The 20,917-nt window shown below is 42.9% G+C and overlaps 1 protein-coding gene across 1 annotated transcript in view; it reads right to left on the bottom strand.

The window, feature by feature from the left end:
- GYG1 (glycogenin 1) overlaps positions 1 to 16,072 on the bottom strand; it is a 45,152-nt gene extending 29,080 nt beyond the window's left edge. The window contains exons 1-4 of the mRNA XM_070405936.1: positions 15,977 to 16,072; positions 13,863 to 13,998; positions 11,260 to 11,434; positions 10,839 to 11,001 (exon numbers count right to left, since the gene is read on the bottom strand). Coding sequence (XP_070262037.1) covers positions 10,839 to 11,001; positions 11,260 to 11,434; positions 13,863 to 13,998; positions 15,977 to 15,983 — 481 coding nt within the window. The 5' untranslated portion in view covers positions 15,984 to 16,072. The remainder of the gene's footprint in view (positions 1 to 10,838; positions 11,002 to 11,259; positions 11,435 to 13,862; positions 13,999 to 15,976) is intronic.
- Between the last annotated feature and the right edge of the window lie 4,845 nt (positions 16,073 to 20,917).

Genomic DNA, 20,917 nt, shown 5'->3' with positions numbered 1-20,917 from the left:
AACTCATCAGGTTAGAAGAAAATGGTATGATGTATACAAAGTGATGCAAAGCAAGGGACTGAATCTAATAATCTATCCAGCAAGGCTATCATTCAAAATTGAGGGTGAAATCAGGAGCTATGAAGACAAAAAAAAAAAGGCTAAGGGAGTTTATTACCACCAAACCAGCAATGCAAGAAGTGCTAAAGGGACTGTTGTAAAAAGAAGAAATAGAGTAAGACAACCAAGATGGCAGCATAGGTAAACACCTGAACTTGATGCCACGCACAACCACATTAAAACTACAACTAAAAGACAAAACAAATATCATCCAGAACCACGGGAAGGCTGGCTGAGTGAAAATTCTACAACTAGAAGGAAAGAGAAAAGTGCATTGAGTCTGGTAGGAGGTGCAGAGGTGTGGAAGTGTGGAGGAACGGAGGCATATGCGAAAGGGGCTGGCAGCTGGGTATGCTGTTGTCTTTTTCAATCAGGAGAGAGATACAAGCTCCTGACTACTCTGAACTCATTCTGGGTGAGAATTTGGGGACCCAGACTCATACGGACTGTCTGGCATTGGGCTGGAAAGTGAGGGCGGTTTTCTCGCAGAGGTGCTTGCAGTGTTCATTGTTCCTGCACGGGGCCGTGGGACACAGAACCTGGGACCTATCTGGGGAAGAGCAGACTGGCAGCCATTGCAGTTTGCTTCGCCCTGGTGATTCCCATAGATCCCGCCCTGCCCAATTTACAACCCCACCCAAGCTGTGCGCAGAAGCTTTTGCATACAAATGGCCTGGCCTTTCTCCACCTAAAACCCTGTCAAAGTAGCTGGGTCAGAAAACCCCAGAGCTTCGAAAAGAAGGCCTAAGGCTAGTCAGCAGCCTGCACTGCTTCACAGCTGCACCTCATCTGGGCATCTCCAAACCCCAAACAACGAGGAGTCTGTAGATCTCTCTGTAGCTCCTGCTAGGTGACCTCATGCCATGGCTGACTTTGTACCTCCTAGGAGATCCAAGAGCCAGTGTACCCAGTAGTCAGAGTGTGACCATCCAGATTACAACTCTTCACATCCATAAGAGACACACTCAGGGGGCAGACTCAGTGAGCGCCAAAGCCCCAATGAAGCAAGTCCTGCCCCACAAGGGTGACTCCAGCACAGAAGTTCTCCCACTGCAGACACAGCTGATTCTCACAGCCAATTGGCCTGGAGGTCAATTCCTCCCAGTGATACCTACAACAATCAAGGCTTAACTACAAGACTGTGCATTCAGCCCACAAAGGGGTGCATCAAGAGCGTCCACCTCAGGTAATTAGGGAGGCCTGAGCCACTGGGCCCTATAGGTCACCTAGCACACAAAGCCACTCTATCAACACAGGGAAGCAGCCAAAATGTGGAGACAAAGAAACAGGTCACAAATGAAAGAAATGGAGGAAAGCAAACTCCTGGATATAGAGTTCAAAACCACAGTTATAAGGTTATTCAAGAATCTTTTAGAAACCTCCGAGAAATATAGTGAGACCCTTGAGGTTATGAAAAAGGACCAATTAGAAATTAAGCATACACTGACTGATATAAAGGATAATATACAGAGATCAAACAGCAGACTAGAGGATCCCAAGAATCAAGTCAAAGATTTGAAATACGAAGAAGCAAAAAACACCCAACTGGCAAAGCAAAAGGAAAAAAGAATACAAAAATATGAAGATAGTGCAAGGAGCCTCTGGGACAACTTCAAGCGTACCAACATCCAAATTATAGGGGTGCCAGAAGAAGAGAGAGAGCAAGATATTGAAAACCTATTTAAAGAAATAATGACAGAAAACTTCCCCTACCTGGTGAAAGAAATAAACTTACAAGTCCAGGAAGTGCACGGAACTCCAAACAAGAGGAATCCAAAGAGGACCACACCAGGACACATCATAATTAAAATGCCAAGGGCAAAAGACAAAGAGAGAATCTTAAAAGCAGCAAGAGAAAAACAGTCAGTTACGACAAGGGAGTACCCATACGACTGTCAGCTGATTTCTCAACAGAAACTATGCAGGCCAGAAGGGAGTGGCAAGAAATATTCAAAGTGATGAATAGCAAGAACCTACAACCAAGATTACTTTACCCAGCAAAGCTATCATTCAGAATTGAAGGTCAGATAAAGAGCTTCACAGACAAGAAAAAGCTAAAGAAGTTCATCACCACCAAACCAGTACTATATGAAATGCTGAAGGGTATTATCTAAGACAGCGGTTCTCAACCTGTGGGTCGAGACCCCTTTGGCGGTCGAACGACCCTTTCACAGGGGTCACCTAAGACCATCCTGCATATCAGATATTTACATTACGATTCATAACAGTAGCAACATTACAGTTATGAAGTAGCAACAAAAATAATTTTATGGTTGGGTCACAACATGAGGAACTGTATTTAAAGGGCCAGAAGGTTGAGAACCACTGCTCTAAGAAGAGGAAGAAGAAAAAGGAAAAGATAAAAATTATGAACAACAATGTGACAACAAATACATATCTATCAACAAGTGAATCTAAAAATTAAGTGAATAAAAAATCTGACGAACAGAATAAACTGGTGAATAGAATAGAATCAGGGGCATAGAAAGGGAGTGGACTGACAATTCTCAGGGGGAAAGGGGTGTGGGGGATGCGGGAAGAGACTGGACAAAAATCGTACACCTATGGACGAGGACAATGGGGGGGTAAGAGTGGGGGGGGGACCAGGTGGAGGGGAGCTATGGGGGGAAAAAGAGGAACAACTGTAATAATCTGAACAATAAAGATTTATTTTTTTAAAAAAAGAAGAAATAGAAATGGAGGAAGGAATATAGGCAGAAAGAATAAAAATGGCAACAAACAAGTACCTATCAATAATAAGCTTAAATGGACTAAATGCTCCAATCAAAAGACATAGGGTAGCTGAATGGATACAAAAGTATGATCCATATATATGCTGTCTACAAGAGAACCACCTTAGAACAAAGGACTCACACAGACTGAAAGTGAAAGTATGGGGGGGAAAAATTTTCAGGCTAATGGAAGTGAAAAAAAAGCAATACTTATATCTCACAAAATAGACCTGAAAGTGAAAGCCATAAAAAGAAATAAGGAAGGCCACTTCATAATATTAAAAGGATTGACTAAACAAAAGGCTGTAACTCTGGTAAGCACATATGCACCCAATACAGGAGCATCCAAATATATATAAAAAAACTTCTGGAGGATATCAAGGGAGAGATCAGCAGCAATACAATCATACCCCACGGACATAACTGGATAAATCTTCTAGACAATAAAACAAGAACAGCAACCCTAAATGACATTCTAGAACAGATGGAACTAACTGACACCTTCAGAACATTCCACACCAAAGCTACAGAATACACATTCTTCTCAAGTGCACATGGAGCATTTTCAAAGATAGACCACATGTTAGGACACAGGCTAAGACTCTACAAACTCAAGAAGACTGAAATCATACCAAGCTTTTTCTCAGACCACAATGGCATGAAATTAGAAATCAGTACAATAAAAATGCTCAAACACAATCAACCATATGGAGGCTATAGTATGTTATTAAACAATGAATGGGTTACCAAAGAGATCAAAGAAGAAATAAAAAACATCCTGAAAACAAATGAAAATAAAAATACAACAATCCCAAAGCTATGGGACACACTGAAAGTAGTCCTGAGATGGAAGTTCATAGCACTAAAAGCCTACATCGAGAAATAAAAAAAATGCCAAAACCGGTTTGGCTCAGTGGATAGAGCGTCGGCCTGCGGACTGAAAGGTCCCAGGTTCGATTCCGGTCAAGGGCATGTACCTTGGTTGCGGGCACATCCTCAGTAGGAGATGTGCAGGAGGCAGCTGATCGATGTTTCTCTCTCATCGATGTTTCTAACTCTCTATCTCTCTCCCTTCCTCTCTGTAAAAAATCAATAAAATATATTAAAAAAAAAAAAGAAATAAAAAAATTTTTAGTAAGTTATCTAACATTACAACTTAGAAAATTAGAAAGAGAACAAGAAGAAAAGGCCTTCTACAGTAAGTAGAAAGAAAAAAATAACAAAAATCAGAATGTATATAAATGAAACAGAGACAAAAAGAAACAAACAAAATCCCAAAAGATCAATAAAACCAAGAGCTGGTTCTTCAAAAGAATAAATAAGATTGATGAACCTCTAGCCAGACTCATCAAGAAACAAAGAGAGGACCCAAATAAACAAAATGAGAAATGAAAGAGGTGAAGTAATAACTGACACCACAGAAATACAAAGGATCGTAAAAAACAAAACAAAACTATGAACGACTTTATTCCAACAAACATCAAATTGCATTAAGGCTGCTTTCTTCAAATTAAGCATCAAGTGCATCAGTTTCATCACACCTGAGTGTCTGGAGCCAGAACTGCTGATTAGTATCTATGATATCATGGCCTCTTCCCTCTCACTGCTAACAGGTCCAGAAGTTAACCTTATCTTGTCACATTTTATAAAATGTTAGTTTATAGCTATTTCACAACAGATATTGTTCAACTTTCAGGAAATGTGTAACTTCAGTTGTGAAGTAAATGGCAAGACAGTTTGCAAATACAAACACCAGTATAGGAACTTAAGATACTTTGTTATGGGAAGTTAGGTGCCAGCCAGTCATGAATCAGGTATGTAGTCACTGGCTCTAAATTCTAATACTTTAGATTCTGGGAGGAAAGAAGTCAAGGTACCTAGCACGATTTGCCATTTTAGGATTATTCTCTTGGCCAGCACTGGTGATTGGGGGTAATGATGTGTGATTGAGGACTAGAAGTGATTAGAAGCTTGACAGCTACATTTTTTCCCATTAGAAGAGCTGTGAAAGCAGCTGCAAATGCTCAGTCATCAGCAGCCTTGTCAGTGGACACCAGGCCCCATCACTTTTTGTTGAATGTATGCAATAAATTAAGCAAGACTTGCAAAATATTCAGACTGAGATATAGTCATGTGCAAACCAGTTTTCTTTAATACCAGTCTAAAAATTCGGGGGCTTAAGCCCCCTGTTCAGGAAAACGGGGAGAGAAAGGGGGTGGGCAGATACCTGTGAATGTTAGAAAATGTATGGTACAGTGAAAAGTCTGAAATTGTTCATCTCACCTGTGGCATAACACACAAAATTGGGCACTGTATGAAAAACCTGAGGTACTGCAAGGTTACTGCCATTAAACAGGATGTAGCTCACAAAGAAATATTCTATTAATATTAAGCATAAGTCCAATAAGTCTTTATGTCACACAGGTATGGATTCCATAAGATAGTACAGTAGTCCCTCCTTATATGCAGGGGATACATTCCAAGACCCCCAGTGGATGCCTGAAACTGCAAATAGTACCAAACCCTATATACTGTTTTTTCCTATACATATATACATGCATACGTACATGTACACTTTATGGCTTCTCTTTGGCATTTCTGAATTGCCAGTCTCACTACTCTTGCACTTTGGGGCCATTACTAAGTAAAATAAGGGTTACTTGAATACAAGCACAGCAACACCCAGTCAATCTGATAACCAAGATGGCTAACAGGTAGGAAGCATATACAATGTGGAGATGCTGGAGAAAGGGATGACTCAGGATGGACCAGAACAATATGAGATTTCATCATGCTACTCAGAATGGCATGCAATTTACAACTTATAAATTGTTTCCTTCTTGAATTTTCCATGTTTAGTATTTTTGGACCCCGGTTGACCACAGATAACAAAACACAAAAGCAAAACTGTGGAAAAGGGGGGGACTACTGCAAACCCCTCCAAATAGGAGCAGGCTCCCACAACACAAGTGAACATTCTCTGATAAGTAAAGCTTATCAACACATTCAGTGAAAACAACCTTGCAGTTAGGAGCTCCTATTAATTTAAACAACATATTGAGAATAACTATACGTTCCATCTGCATAGTTAAATTTTCAACTGTCAGCCGAAGCCGGTTTGGCTCAGTGGATAGAGCGTCGGCCTGAGGACTGAAAGATCCCAGGTTCGATTCCGGTCAAGGGCATGTACCTGGGTTTCGGGCACATCCCCAGTGGGGGATGTGCAGGAGGCAGCTGATCGATGTTTCTCTCTCATTGATGTTTCTAACTCTCCATCTCTCTCCCTTCCTCTCTGTAAAAAATCAATAAAATACTGTAAAAAATCAATAAAAATATATTTTTAAAAAAAATTTTCAACTGTCATTTAAGCAGTTTTATTAAGAGAAAATTCAACCCTTCACCACCAAGAGCTAATGAGTAGAACACCGTTAGAAAGGCCAGCTTCTGAAACACTGCTGCTGAGAAGGAAGCATGCTGCAGGCACAGGAAACCTCTCAGCGGGTTCACATTCTGGCTGCAAAAGCAGAAAGTACTGTCTAGTTGAACACTGTTTACAGGTCCCTGCTTCTTAATAAATTCACCTACCCTTCTAGCATCTCTATTTTTTTTTTTACCATACTGCAATATAGTTTTTAACCTTTTATTTTTGTTTTTTTAGGTTAATTTTATAATTTATTTTAATTCTATAGAAAAAAGGACTTTCATAGGGCAACCCGGGAACACTATTCATGCTATTCGTCTTGCAGCACAAAGTATAAGAAAATATACTAGAACTCCTTCCAATGTACTTTTTTATTTGTTTAATTAAATCTTTTTTTTATTTTATTTATTTTTATTTTTATTTTTTTTCTCATTTTTTAAAAATAATTTTTATTTCTTAAATTATTACAAAGAGTATTACATATGTCTCCTAATTAAATCTTTATTGCTGTAAGTATTACACATGTTCCTTTTTCCCCCATCGACCTCTTCCAGCCTGCCCCTGTCCCCCGCCCAAGGCCTTCACTACCCTATTGTCTGTGTCCCTGGGTTATGCATATATGCATACAAGTTCTTTGGTTGATCTCTTCCCACCCACCTACCTTCCCTCTGAGATTCCACACTCTGTTCCATGCTTCTATGTCTCTGGATCTATTTTGTTCATCAGTTTATTCTGTTCATTAGATTCCACATATGAGTGAGATCATGTGATACTTATCTTTCTCTGACTTGCTTATTTTGCTGAGCATAATACTCTCCAGGTCTCTCCATGCTGTCTCAACGAGTATGAGACCCTTCTTTTTTACTGCTTGCATAGTATTCCACAGTGTAAAATGTACCACTGCTTTTTTATCCACTCATCTACTGATGGGCACTTGGGCTGTTTCCAGATCTTAGCTATTGTAAATTGTGCTGCTATGAACACGGGGATGCATAAATTCTTTCTGACTGGTGTTTTAGATTTCTAAGGATATATTCCTAGAAGTGGGATTACTGGGTAAAATGGCAGTGCCATATTTAATTTTTTAAGGAAACTCCATACTGTGTTCCATAATGGCTGCATCAGCATGCATTCCCACCAGCAGTGTACTACAGTTCCCTTTTCTCCACATCCTCACCAGCACTTGTCATTTACTGATGGTAGTCATTCTGACAGGTGTAAGGTGATACCTCATTGTCATTTTCATCAGCATCTCTCTGATGATCAGTGATTTTGAGCATTTTTCATGTCTCTTGGCCATCTGTATGTCCAGCCCTTACGCCCTCTGCACTTCCTACCAGTCTCTATGCATCTCCACTTTCCATTCTTGGTTATCAGGGTTCTCTCCAACAATTCTTGAGTCAATTTTTCAGGGTGGTTTTTCTCTATTTTAGTTGTATTTCCAGTTTGGTCCTGGGAGAGTGTCAGTGTAGCTTCCACGTACTCCTCTGCCATATATATATATATAACTGATATTTTACAGAGAGGAAGGGAGGATAGAGAGTTAGAAACATCGATGAGAGAGAAACATTGATCAGCTGTCTCCTGCACACTCCCTACTGGGGATGTGTCCGCAACCAAGGTACATGCCCTTGACCGGAATCGAACCTGGGACCCTTGAGTCTGCAGGCTAATGCTCCATCCACTGAGCCAAACCAGTTAGGGCTCCTCTGCCATTTTTAAGCCCCCTTCCAATTTACTCTTGGTCCTGATTCCAAATCCAGAGTTCTTTCCACCAGGAAAGCAACCCTATACTAATAGAAAGAAGTCTAGACTTGGGTCCTGATACTGGGCCCAAATTTAGATCTATTTTTGTTTCTAGCACCTCTTGATTTTATTTATTTATTTTTAAAATATATTTTTATTGATTTTAGAAAGGAAGGGAGAGGGGGAGAGAGGGAGAAACATCAATGATGAGAGAGTATCATTGATCGGCTGCCTCCTGCATGCTCTCTACTGGGGATCAAACCCGCAATCCAGGATGTGCCCTGAGACTTGAATTGTGACCTCCTGGTTCATAGGTCAACACTCAACCACTCTGCCACACTGGCCAGGTGAGCACCTCTTGATTTTAGAATAACTTAGATAATCCAGGTTGGTCTCCACCAGGTAATTAGTTTACATTCTAAAACTGTCACCATGGCACACTACTGTCTGGTATCCAAACTCTTCTCTCCCAACACCACCATCTCATGCTCTTTTACATTAGAATGGAATTCTCTTTACACTCTTATAATCATGTGGATTTCAGGCCACGGGGTCTACTTTAGAATGTGATTCACTTACTGGAATTGAGAATTCACACTGAATTTCTGACAGGATTACATTATTTCCTTCAAATTTGATGAGAGGAGGTAAAGAAAGCTACACTCTTTTTTTTTTAAAGTTTTTTTATTTTATTTTTTAATTTTATTGAGCTTTTACAGGAAGGAAGGGAGAGAGAGATAGAGAGTCAGAAACATCAATCAGCTGCCTCCTGCACATCTCCCACCGGGGATGCGCCCGCAACCCAGGCACATGCCCCCGACCGGAACCGAACCCGGAACCCCTCAGTCCACAAGCCGACGCTCCATCCACTGAGCCAAACCGGCTTCGGCAAGAAAGCTACACTCTTGCAGGAAGGTTAAGACAAACAGTGGACTTCTGCTAAAAGTACTCTCACCTTCCTTTTATGCAAAGGCAACGTTTAGTATAAGCAGTAGAAATAAGGAATACATGTTTTCAATTCAAATATTAATACAGCTTTCATTCCTTATATGAAAGGGAAACAGTAGGAGCTAAAAAAATAAGTCAGTAAAGTGAAGAAGTTATACTTGGCCCTGCCTACAATGAGCACTCAATATATTACTTCTTACTCAAGACTGATTAATGTCAGATGCTGCCATTTATTACAGTCCTGACAGCTCTACTCATTGTCCTGGAGCATGTAATGTCCTGGACAGAGCAGTTTCTCAGCCTTAGCATTACTGACATTTTAGATAGAAAACACTTTGCTGTGCACTGTCCTGTATGTTGTAGGATATTCAGCAGCACACCTAACCTCCACTCACTAAATGTCAGTGGCATCTTCCCCACTCAGCTGCAACAACTAAAAATGTCTCCAGACATTGCCAAATCACCCCACGCTGAGAACTACTGGCACAGAACATAAACTAACCAAATAGTGAAATAAGATTAAGACTTAAACTTCCTTAGTCTTTTCAATAACATTTCAAATAGCTGCATATTCCAAATCCTCAAATGACTAAACAGAATTCAATTTCAGTGAACAGCAACATCAAAAAACCAATTTCAGTGTTATGTATAACTTAAAATGTTTTCATTTTCAATCTCTTAACTTCAGACAAACTTTTCGATTTAATTTTTTAATTTAGAAAGTCTAATTTTGAGATTTTGACTTTTAGATTTATAACTAGTTAATGGAAATGAATCCTATCTGCACTGAAGCCAGAACCTTATGTGCATGAGGAAAGCTGTTTCTGCTAGTTCAAAAGATCTACTCGATGAAAATCTCAAGTCTGCTCTAAGAGGGGAGTGAGGAGGAAAAAGCCCCTTAGGGCCTGGTCTGCTGCAGAGCTCAGGCTCTGGCCCAGCCCTGCATTCCTGGCCTGGGCTTTTGCCACAATGTCAAGTATCTGACAGTGAGTCACTGCTGAGAGGGCTTCTCCTGAGGCATGTCTTTCTTCCTGGATACACGGGGTCTTTCCTTTATTCAAAAGGTTCATCAACATTAATTTTTAAAAAGCTGCTTTTGCATTTAACTAGTAGTTTTGTCTTATTGTGTATGGTTTTGTTGTTTAAAAAAACACAGCTTTTTATTTCAGAGACTGTCCTGAAATAGAAGCATACCTACTAATTCATTTAATCAAAATTCTCCAGAGAATGTGAGACCCTAAATAACAAGTAGTCAGAACCTTTCTATGTATACATACCCCTACAGATACACTTATCATTATGGAAAATGGATGCTGACTTCACCAGTGATCACTCTTCAGCCTTACAGATGCCATTCTATCTGATGCAAAGCCTTACAGAGAATGAGAATATGGAGGCAAAGATTGTTCATGTAAACAGCCTATCTTATTTTTTAATGTCTCCTAAGAGGATAGAGCCAAATTATTAGGTTTACTCCTCCAATTTCTATAGAGACAACACTTGGTCCTATTAGGTCTTGCATGTAAGTTTACTTGGGTTTAAAAATAGTTGTTCAAGTTTTCTATTTGCCTCTTTTGAATTCTTGAATAATCATGATTCATTTATCATACTCTAATTTACTAGTAGACACAGGAAAACCAATAAAGGTAAGACTATAAACTGCCTGTCCTAGTTAGGATACTCTTATATACCTATAGAAAAAAGATGCAGGTGCACACACAAATACACTAGTATTTCCAAAGTACACAACATAAAAAGCTTGCTACACCTCATGTAATGCTGTGTTCCAGGCACAAGGAACCACAACAACAATATCCCTGAGAAGGGCACCTCATAGAATTTACTAATAGCTGATCAGATAAAGAGATAACATGATAAAGAGATATACATACCATCAAAACTACCTTGCTCGGAAGCAACACGCAGCAGCTGGTTGTATGTTTCCACTGAAGGCTGATACACAAAAACTCCGGAATTGAAGCAGTCAGGCCACCCGGGGTCTGGAGCCGCCGACAATTCTTCTCTCTCAAAAAGATCATCAATATTTGCTAGGACCTGATTCAAAGAGGGGGAGGGACAGCATTACAAAAATGTTCTTAAGCTCTCTCTAAGCCATCCAACACAAAAGACACAATCTGTTGCTGGTCTTAACTGTTCAGATGACAGCTGTAAGGCAGCCTGGGCCTGCTTTTCTTCATCACCTGACACTTGTTTGAATCTGAACTTTACTGTCAAGTCTTGGCAGCGTTCTGCTAATGCCTAACCAATCGCAGCTACCATATACATCCTTTTAGCCGTCAAAGCCACACTCACCAGAGTATCTGCATCCATGAACACACATTTTGAATACTGTGTAAGTGACCAGCAGTGGAGCTTAGTTAAGGTAACACCCAATTCAGGCCTCTTCATTAAGGTCAGATGAGCAGAATCGCCACTGTCCAAAACATCTACCATGATGACTTCATCGAAGACTGTTTCTAAAACTTTCCTGTCAAAATAAAATTCAAAAACAGTGCTTAGCATCTTTTCAGAACAAGTGACATCTACCAAAAGACTGCATTTTTATTAGCCTATCCATGCATTAGTAGGGCAAGTTATTACTTTGGCATAGCACAATCTCTTAAATATGTCCTCATTTACTTCAGGGCAAATTATGTTATTTTGCATGTGCAATTAACTTCACTAAAATAATAACTGCTTATTGGTGAGTATGAAGCACTTGTCTTAAGACACCCTTATAGAAGTTTCTTATTTTTTACTGTCCCACCGAACACCAGGCAAACTGTGGCAACAGCTGTGAAAGTGACTCACACGTGGTAAGAATGCATCTTTGCAACAGCCTATGTATTTACACTATTTTATTAGAACTGATTCTTTCCGATTATCACATATTTTTACAAATGATGCTGAGTGAAGTACATATAATGTCTGCAATGAAGCCTGTAACTAATCACTTTTGCTAAAGAAGTTAACAGAGAATGGCCTAAACTTGTCTCAAAAGAAGCTATTTTTTAAAAAAATATATTTTATTGATTTTTTACAGAGAGGAATAGAGAGTTAGAAACATCGATGAGAGAAACATCGATCAGCTGCCTCCTGCACACTCCCTACTGGGGATGTACATGCCCTTGACCGGAATCGAACCTGGGACCCTTGAGTCTGCAGGCTGATGCTCTATCCACTGAGCCAAACCGGTTAGGGCAAAAAAAGCTATTTTTAAGAATAGAATGTAACCAGCATTTATGATGTGCTTAGCACTCCTAGCATAAAGAGAGACTCACTTCCGTTTGTGAAGTACAACACTTCTCCATGTCCCCAATTAAAGATTTATTTTAGGAAGCAATCTGAAAGTGGTGAGGGGAGTATACTTAGTAAGACACTAAACTCAACCTAAGTTAAAACATGATACAGATCATAACTGAGAGTTTTTAATATCAGACATGCACAACAAAACTGGTACTGTATTATCTGTCTCCAGAGCTGTCCAAGAATATGTTCTAGTTCACACAATAAACTTGATCTTATTGAAAAGAAATGGTCAATGGTACCATTTACCACAGTAAAGGTGTGGGGGTGGACTATCCTCTTATATATATCCTCTTATATATATCCCCATAAATAAACTACAAATTAGGATATACACATTAGGAGATAATTTATTTGTTGTTGTTGTTAATTGATTTTTAGAGAGAGGGAGGGAGATAGAGAAACATCAATGTGACAGAGAAAAATCAATTGGTTGCCTCCCGTACACACCCAGACTGGGGATCAAACCCACAAACTAGGTATGTGCCCTGACTAGGATTGGAACCCACAACCTTTTGGTGTATGGGACAACGCTCCAACCAACCAAGTCACCAGGCCAGGGCTAGGAGATAAACTTTCTTGCATTTTCCTAAAGTACCCTTTAGAACAGCGGTTCTCAACCTGTTGGTCGCGACCCCTTTGGCGGTCGAATGACCCTTTCACAGGGGTCGCCTACGACCATCCTGCATATCAGATATTTACATTACGATTCATAACAGTAGCAACATTACAGTTATGAAGTAGCAACGAAAATAATTTTATGGTTGGGTCACAACATGAGGAACTGTATTTAAAGGGCCAGAGGTTGAGAACCACTGCTTTAGAAACAAGGTTGCTTGTGTACATGTATGCATATAGATATATATGTATAGATGTATGTTCTCCTTTTCAGAGGTCCTTAGCATGTGCTCACATATTTTGAAAAAAGTCACAAAAAGATGTTTTCAATTTCTAAGAGGGATAAAAGAATGCCAAAATAAACACAATACAGAGTAGCTAGTGTGCCCAGATATTTTTAAAGTTAGTATTAGGAAGTAGGTAGTTCACTCAGATACTTCAAAATTTAATTCCAACAAATCAAAGTGAATAACCCAAACAACAAGCAGCTGTGCCCTTCGGGCTGCTCTCCTAGCACAACCCCAAATTCAGAAAGTCCTTTGGCAAATATACCAATTTATTAATCTGTAAATAAAGATCTTTAGGATACAAATGTCAAGGACAGTGGAGAAAACTGCTATTTTCTTTGAAAGTCACCTGAGGTTTCCCTGGTTTGAAACAGGAAACCAAACAGCCCCTGCTGCATTTTGGTAAAGGAGTGCATGTGAAGTGTGACTACATGAAGGGAATGCCTGTATGGAAACCCACACCCTGAGGACTTACTTGTTAAGGGGGAGTCAATCTACTCCTCACGTCACAGAAGGGAGCTTCGCTAGAATATCTCCCGTAAACTAGACAGAGGTTTCATACCCTGAAATCCTTCACTCAGCAACTCGAATCTTTCTCCCCCAGGTGCTCAAGCCCTGTAAAGGGTATGGCCTCAGTGCCCAGTGATGCCAGCAATGGAAGAGGGATGTCAAAGCGCCACCACAGACAGGCAGCACAGTGCTCACCTCATGGAGTCGGAGACCTGCGGAGTGGTGAGCACCGCCAGCCTCCTGGTGGTCCTGTGCTGTTTCAGAGACAAGGCCAGCACCAGGGCTCCTTTGGTGTAGGAATCATTTGTGGTCAGTGTAACAAAGGCCTGATCTTAATACAAAGAGGGAAAAAACAACACTCATTACAACCTTCTACCTTGAAAAAGCCACCCCAGGACCCATTGCAACCAATAATTTGGCAAAAATCAGTTCCTTTCTCAATCTGTCCTAATTTAGAATCCAAACAAGCTAAATTCTCAGACTAGCTTAACACTCAGAGGCAATTAACAGGTGGTGATGAAGCTATTCAGAAGTGCAATTTCTGTTTCTCCTGGGAGGTACCACAGACAGTATTTTCAGCCAAGCATAAATCCAACTAACAACTCCAATTGAGAGTTGAGAGCTGAGAGTGTCTGAAAGCAGAGGCCATATTCTTCATTCTGGTGCTTACATTTCTGCCAGGCCCTGGGCTTTTTATAGTTTTCTCAACCTGGAGCAAAGGCCTCCCACCACCCCTCAAGAGTCACTTTGAGTGTCTGCTCAAATGTCAGCTCCGCAAAGAGGCCTTGCCTCCTTAATGCTTCTGACTAAACAGTGGCCAATGGCTGTTAAATGGACTTAAGAATCACAAGCTCATAAAGGTTCCTTGTTTTCCTTGGAGAAGCCAGCAGTATGTACCCCCTACCCTGCACTCATTCATTCTCATTCTCTCGCTCACACACACAACTGTCTCCAATAATCACCTAATTGCGGGGACCAAAGGCAAACAGAAGGACTATTGTTCCTGCTCAACAAACCACACCCTGCCAAGACCACCATCCCGCCTTAGGATTTCCCCAGTCCTTCCCTGGGGTAATTCTGCGGCATACTGTTTCTGAGGGGATTTTAACGACAGCAAGTTGGTGGGCACCCAAGTGTACAGGATACTTAAGATCAAGCTCTGGCAGGGGTCATTTGGGGTCACTGTTGCCCAAACAGGGAGCTGGGACATTTTGTCACAAAGCCACTCTGTCTTAGGTTTCCTCATTCTCCCTTTGCCCATTTTCCAACGTGGAGGCAGGAGGCAGTGGAAATTCCACTGAGGGCTGAGAGGAAAGTGCATCCCCAGCCTCTGACCTGAGGGCCATCTTCACACAGTGTTGGGCTCTCTTCCAGGCAAGCCCACTATCCAGTTCTTGAAAGACTGGTGTTCCCCACCCCTGGAGGGTCCCAGCGTCCCGCCGGCGACACCTGTCCCTTGTCATGCCCATCGCCCTCTGTACTTGTTCGTCCAACCCATCCAACATAACAAGGCAACATTTCAGCCTGCCCCAAAGGCACTGAACGTGGGGCACAACGAGAGATGTTTTCACTCAAAAGCGGTGCAGATTCCAGGGGATCCGGAAGAAAAGTTTAATAAAGGGAAGTAGGACTCAAGGGCTTCGGGAAACAAGGTGTGGATGGTTTCCAGGATGGAGCACGGGGCAGGACAAACGCGGAGGAGCGTGGGCTCTAGCAGCAGCCCTGGCGAACATCGCCAAGGGACAGGAAAGGCCAAAGACGGCGGCGGGAGCTCCCCCTTCCCACGGACGCGTCGCACCTGCAGTCTCTCCGCAGTTCACTGCTCTGAGTAACATCCCCCGCCATCAGCCTCCACACGGAGGACCAGTGACCTCCGCCCCGGAGCGGACCCGCCCGGAGGCCCGGACAGCCAGCAAGTGGGCCGGCGCCCTCCCGCTGCTCGGCTCCGGCCTCCCGAAACCCGGCCCCGAAGGCCTAAAAATAGGCTCGGCGTGACCGCCAGCGCCCGGGCGGGAGGCCCAGGAGCCGGGCCCGGCCGCCGGCGTCCCTGCCTCGCGGCCGCCCCTCCAGAGTCTCCAGCCCGCGGGCGGCGGGAAGGACGGAGGAGAAGGGGCCCCGCGGGGCCAGACTCTGCCGGGGACCCACCTCCGCGCCCCCGGCGGGCGGGGCGGCCGCTGGAGCAGGAAGCGCCACGCCCGGCGGCCGCCAGTGGCAACTTTGCGGCGGTCCTCCGGCCGGGAACTCCCGGGCCAGGGCTGCGGGGAGGCGGCGGGGCTGAGCCGGCGGGGCGTGGGCGGCGCGGAGCGTACCTGCCATGGTGCTGCCGGGGGCGGGGGCCGCCGCAGCCGCAGGTGGGTGGCCGTGAGAGCCGAGCGGGCGGAGCGGCAGGGAGGAGGCGTGGCGGTGAGCCTCCGCCCGCGCTCTTATAGCGGCGGTCACGTGGCCGCGCACGCCCCGCCCCACAGACACCGCCCGCTCTGCGGACCGCGGGGGTGGGGCGACCTGCGGGGCGGGGCCGGCCCGCATTCCTCCGCTTCTGAGCTGGGCGCCGGGGCCAGCTCCTCTGGTCCTGACCCTGCGGGGCACCTGCCTGGGGCCGCGCGCCTCCGTGCCGCCTCCGTGCCTCCGGCAGTCGGGGTTTTGGATGGAGACTTTCGGGCGGAGGGTGGCATTAGCGGGACAAACTCTCCAAGAAGTCAAGGGTGAGGGAGCCTTAAAAACAAAGGAGCAAATAACAAGATCACTGTAGTTCTAGTAATTCATCTGAATTACACATAAAGTTTAATTCCACTGTTTTCACCTGGAATTCCAAATAAGCCCCGGAAGCATTTCCTACTGTTCTCACGATGGTTTTGTGGCTTTGACAGAAAAATGCAATGAATTTTAAGTATATTATTTATATTCTTGGCGCTCTCTACATCAATGAGATATTTAAGTGTTTCATTCAATCCTCATAGAAACTCACTGAAGTGAGTGTTATGTCCTTATTTTCACAGATGAGGAAACTGAGGCACAGAAAAATTAAATTACTTATCTATGGTCATCTCAGGTAAGTGCAAAAGGTAGAATTTGAACTGTGGCAGTTTGGTTTACAGAATTGACCTTCCCACTGGCAAGGCTGTGACATCTCTGGTACACTGGTACCCTAAAAAGGTTAGTAAATGATAGTAACTGTGGTTGGGTAATGTACTTGTTTTGGTTAATCTGTTTCACAAATCATGTAAGGTTGAATCCGTCTTTTTTTAGGAAGTTGAGAAATAGCTCTCTAATGTGATCACATCCTTCTCTTCTCCCCATCCCTTCCACACAGTCCAAATGTACCAGGAAAGCAAAAGGGGTACAATTCTCAGCAAACAATAGTTGCTTAGTACATGTTGAATGGAACCAAACAGGAAGTTAACAACATCAGTTAAGAATATGAAGTAGAATCCCTGGCCAGTCGGGCTCAGTGGATAGAGCATCGGCCTGTGGACTGAAAGGTCCTGGGTTCCATTCCAGTCAGGGGCACATGCCCAAGTTGTAGGCTCTATCAATGGTTTTCTCTCATCATTGATGTTTCTATCTCTCTCTCCTCTTTTCCCTTCCTCTCTGAAATAAATAAAGAACATGAACTAAATGTTTAAGAATAGGTGATTTATTTGCAAAGGTGGTAATTGCTATTCTCGAACCAATTATGTCACTTTTTCCTACATTAGAATTGATCGGGGTAATTTATAAAATGCAAATAATTTGGTCCTCAGCTCAGACCTCCTGAATCAGAATCTTAAGGGTGGAAACCAAGAACTATTTAGCATTTTAAATATCACTCTCCAGGAGACTCTCTTGGTCCTTCCTTCCCTTTCCTCCCAAACTCACCACAGCATGGAGACCACTGACTTACTTGGGAAGACCTCCTGGTTACTTGGACTATAAACCATCTTTGCAGGAAGTGGGAATGTGGAGGCCACGGTGCAATGGATGGGTTTCCACTTATTCAACCCTGTAGGCTTAGGAGAGTTGGAGCTCTTTAAGGAGCTATACTTGAATGGTCCTACCTGGAGAGAAGGAAGGTGTCTCTGGGTCTGGTCTGAATTGCTCCTTTCCATTCAGATAGGTGGACCTGGAAGAGTAAGGTTTCCATCTTTCACCTAGGAACCCTCCTGCCATCAGTGACCCTTAACCACCTGCTGCTTGAAGTCTCAGTGTCTGGGCTGGACTAATGCAGGGTGTGGTGCTGGAGCCAAAAGGGCAAAGCTAAGAGGTAAGGACAACTAGAGCAGCAGAAGCTTCCTTTAGGAACAAGGTCTTCTGTTTTCCACCCCCAGGGTTTAAGTAAAAGCCGTTGCCATAACCTTCTTTCCTGTTTCATGCATATTTACGGAAACATTTTGAATCAATTAAGAACATTTTGAGGTTGTTACAATCTACTCTTTGTGTCTTTTGCTTTTACTTTCAGGACAGTCGAGTATGTTTATAATATTTTTAGCTAAAGAGGATGACTATGAAATAGGTTGAACTATCACAAATAACATTTTGAAATGCCACCCCAAATTAAAATGCAGTGATTCTATAACATGGTTAATAACTGAACAGAAGATCTGCATTATTTTCCAAGGAATCATGTCAGAGAACATGAATTAATTGTAGGAACTGATTCATGAATAGTGGTCTTATTAGAGCACATGAATCAGGAATGTTTAGTATACGGTCCTAACTTTTTATAATATCATCTTTCCTTAACCCATAACCAGGCAAAAAAATCTTATAAATGACTGGGAACCACAGAAAGATGAAAACTTGTAGTTTAATGCTTCTAACAAAAAGTAATTTCAAAGCATATTGTTCAGAAGTCTTTACTAGGAGGAGATAATTGTAACTATAGGCTGTGCAGTACTATATTCTTTTTTTTAAAAATTCTCACCCAAGGATATGCTTATTAATTTTTAGAGAGAGGGGACGGAGGAGAGAGGGAAACATCTATGTGAGAGAGAACATGGATTGTTTGCCTTCCAACCCCAACTGGCAATCAAACTTTAAACCTTTTGGCATATGGGATGACGGCTCCAGCCAACTGAGCCACACCAGCCAGGGCTGCAGTACTATATTCTTATTGGATTAACTGCATTGTTGGCATGTGGGCTACTTTATAACCAAACATTTTATTGTTTTCACTAGGACTTTTTTTTTCTCTAAAATCTACGTTCAACGTGTTTTTTAAATAAAATTTACCAACACCACCAGTAGGGCAGATTTATACCTATCAAGTAAATGCAAAAAAGAATCAGTGTATTAATGAAAATATATTATAAAAGATTCATATTAAAACTAAAATGTTTGGGTTTCAGAAATAGAAGTGAAAATATTTTACTCTAAATTAGAAAAATTGTCTTGATTTCTGAGTTCCAAGTAATAATTTTTCAGTATTTACCAGTTGTCAAAATCTGAATATTCTCCCGTATTTCTCATATTATCATTTTTTTATTCATCATCTTCATTCCATATTCCCTGTCTGAGTGAATCACACACCACCCATTCAGTTGCGTTATTGACATACCTAGGAATCATCCTTACATGTTGCGTTAATTGACATTACCAATGGCGACCCACTGCCCAGTTTTCCTGAGGTTGCTCTGCACTGAGCTTTAGTTAGGTATGAGAGCAAGGCTTCTGAACATTTAATGTACACACAAGTGGCCTGGGGTATCTTGTTAAAATGCAGATTTTGGGGGTGGATCTCTCAGGCTGTGGACCAACTTTGAATAGTGAGGTGTTTGAACATTCTGGATTTTAAGGCTTTGAAGACAGTGGATAGACATATCTGTTGAAGTGAGACAAATGTTTCAGACTTTAATTTTTAAATTTCCCCCCATGAAATTTGAACTATCAGAATTTCTGAACCCTACAAGAAAGATTTACATTAAAAAAACTATTCTACATGAGTACCCATAACTCTTAACCTTTTAAACCTGTGCTAAGTGGGTATATTCAGCATGTTTGGTCCAAAATTAAATTGGCTTTGGAATGCATTATGTAACTTTTTGGCAGCATAGTTACCTTCCTAATTATGTTTTAAGATAATGCTGAAATCAGTTTGCATTCCCTTGAGCACACACACTAAATGATGGTGGGAACAACTGACCTGGAAATACACTCCAGAGCAGAGGACAATCTGCTGGCCTAAAATGCAAACAGTTCCCATGGATAGTGCATGAAACAGATAAACCACAATTGGCTAGACACAGGAACTAACTGGTAAACTAATGACTTAAACTTTTACACTTAATTGAGAACACACAAAATCTGTACCCATAATTGTCCCCAGTCATCACCACCCTGTCCAATTCTAATCAGAAGCTTAGTTTCAAGAAGTATTACCCTTGGAGGCCTAAAGTAGCTCATTCTTCAATTGAGAGCTCAAGTCACAAACTCCACAAATTGCAGGGGCCTTGTCACTAGTTACATTGCCTTAAAAATATTTATTGATATACTAGAGGCCCAGTGCACAAATTCGTGCCTTTGAAAGGAACTGTGGGCCGTGAGGCTGTGGTGGGCACAGGGGCTGGTCTTGGCCCATCCTTCATGCCCCTACCTGACCCCTCCCACCACAGCCCCTAGTCCTCTGTCTGCCGGCAGCCCTGCTCCCACCACCGCCGTTCCCATGTGCTGACAGCGCGGAGCGATTGGGGCCAGCACCGTCAGTGGGTGTGAGTGGCAGCTGCTGCCCCAATCACCCCTCAGGAGCAGTGGGAGGTGGAGAAGCCCTCAGGGGCAATTGGGGCTGGCGCCAGGCACCAGCAAGCGGCTCTGGTGCCAGCAGCGGGTGTGAGTGGGGCCGGCGCTGGCAGCAGGTGTGAGTGCCAGGCAGGACTGCAGCACGCAAGAGCAAAGAATTTTCAGTAACCACCAGAGGTTCGCCCCAATGACAGCGACCGACACCCCATCTTGGTCTGGCACCCCCGCTCACCTGCTCCTCCATCCTACCATGGTCTCTGGCTGCCATGTTTCATGCTCTGCTGCCTGCTGCCGACGCCCAACATGTTCCGCACGCACGCCCTGGTGGTCAGTGCACATCATAGCAACCGGTTGTCCGTTGTTCTGCCGTTCAGTCTATTTGCATATTAGCCTTTTATTATATAGGACTAGAGGCCCGGTGCACAAAAATTTGTGCACTGGCGGGGGGGGGTGTCCCTCAGCCCCACTTGTGCACTCTCACAGTCTGGGACCCCTCGGGAGATAACGACCTGCTGGCTTAGGCCCGCTCCTGGGTGGCA

This window comes from Myotis yumanensis, unplaced genomic scaffold (genome assembly GCF_028538775.1).
Source record: "Myotis yumanensis isolate MYYU_CA2020_CCGP unplaced genomic scaffold, mMyoYum1.0.hap1 SCAF_2, whole genome shotgun sequence".
NCBI classification, from domain to species: Eukaryota; Metazoa; Chordata; class Mammalia; order Chiroptera; family Vespertilionidae; genus Myotis; species Myotis yumanensis.
The sequence above is the reverse complement of the archived record's forward strand: the minus strand, read 5'-3'. Positions and strand labels throughout refer to the sequence as shown.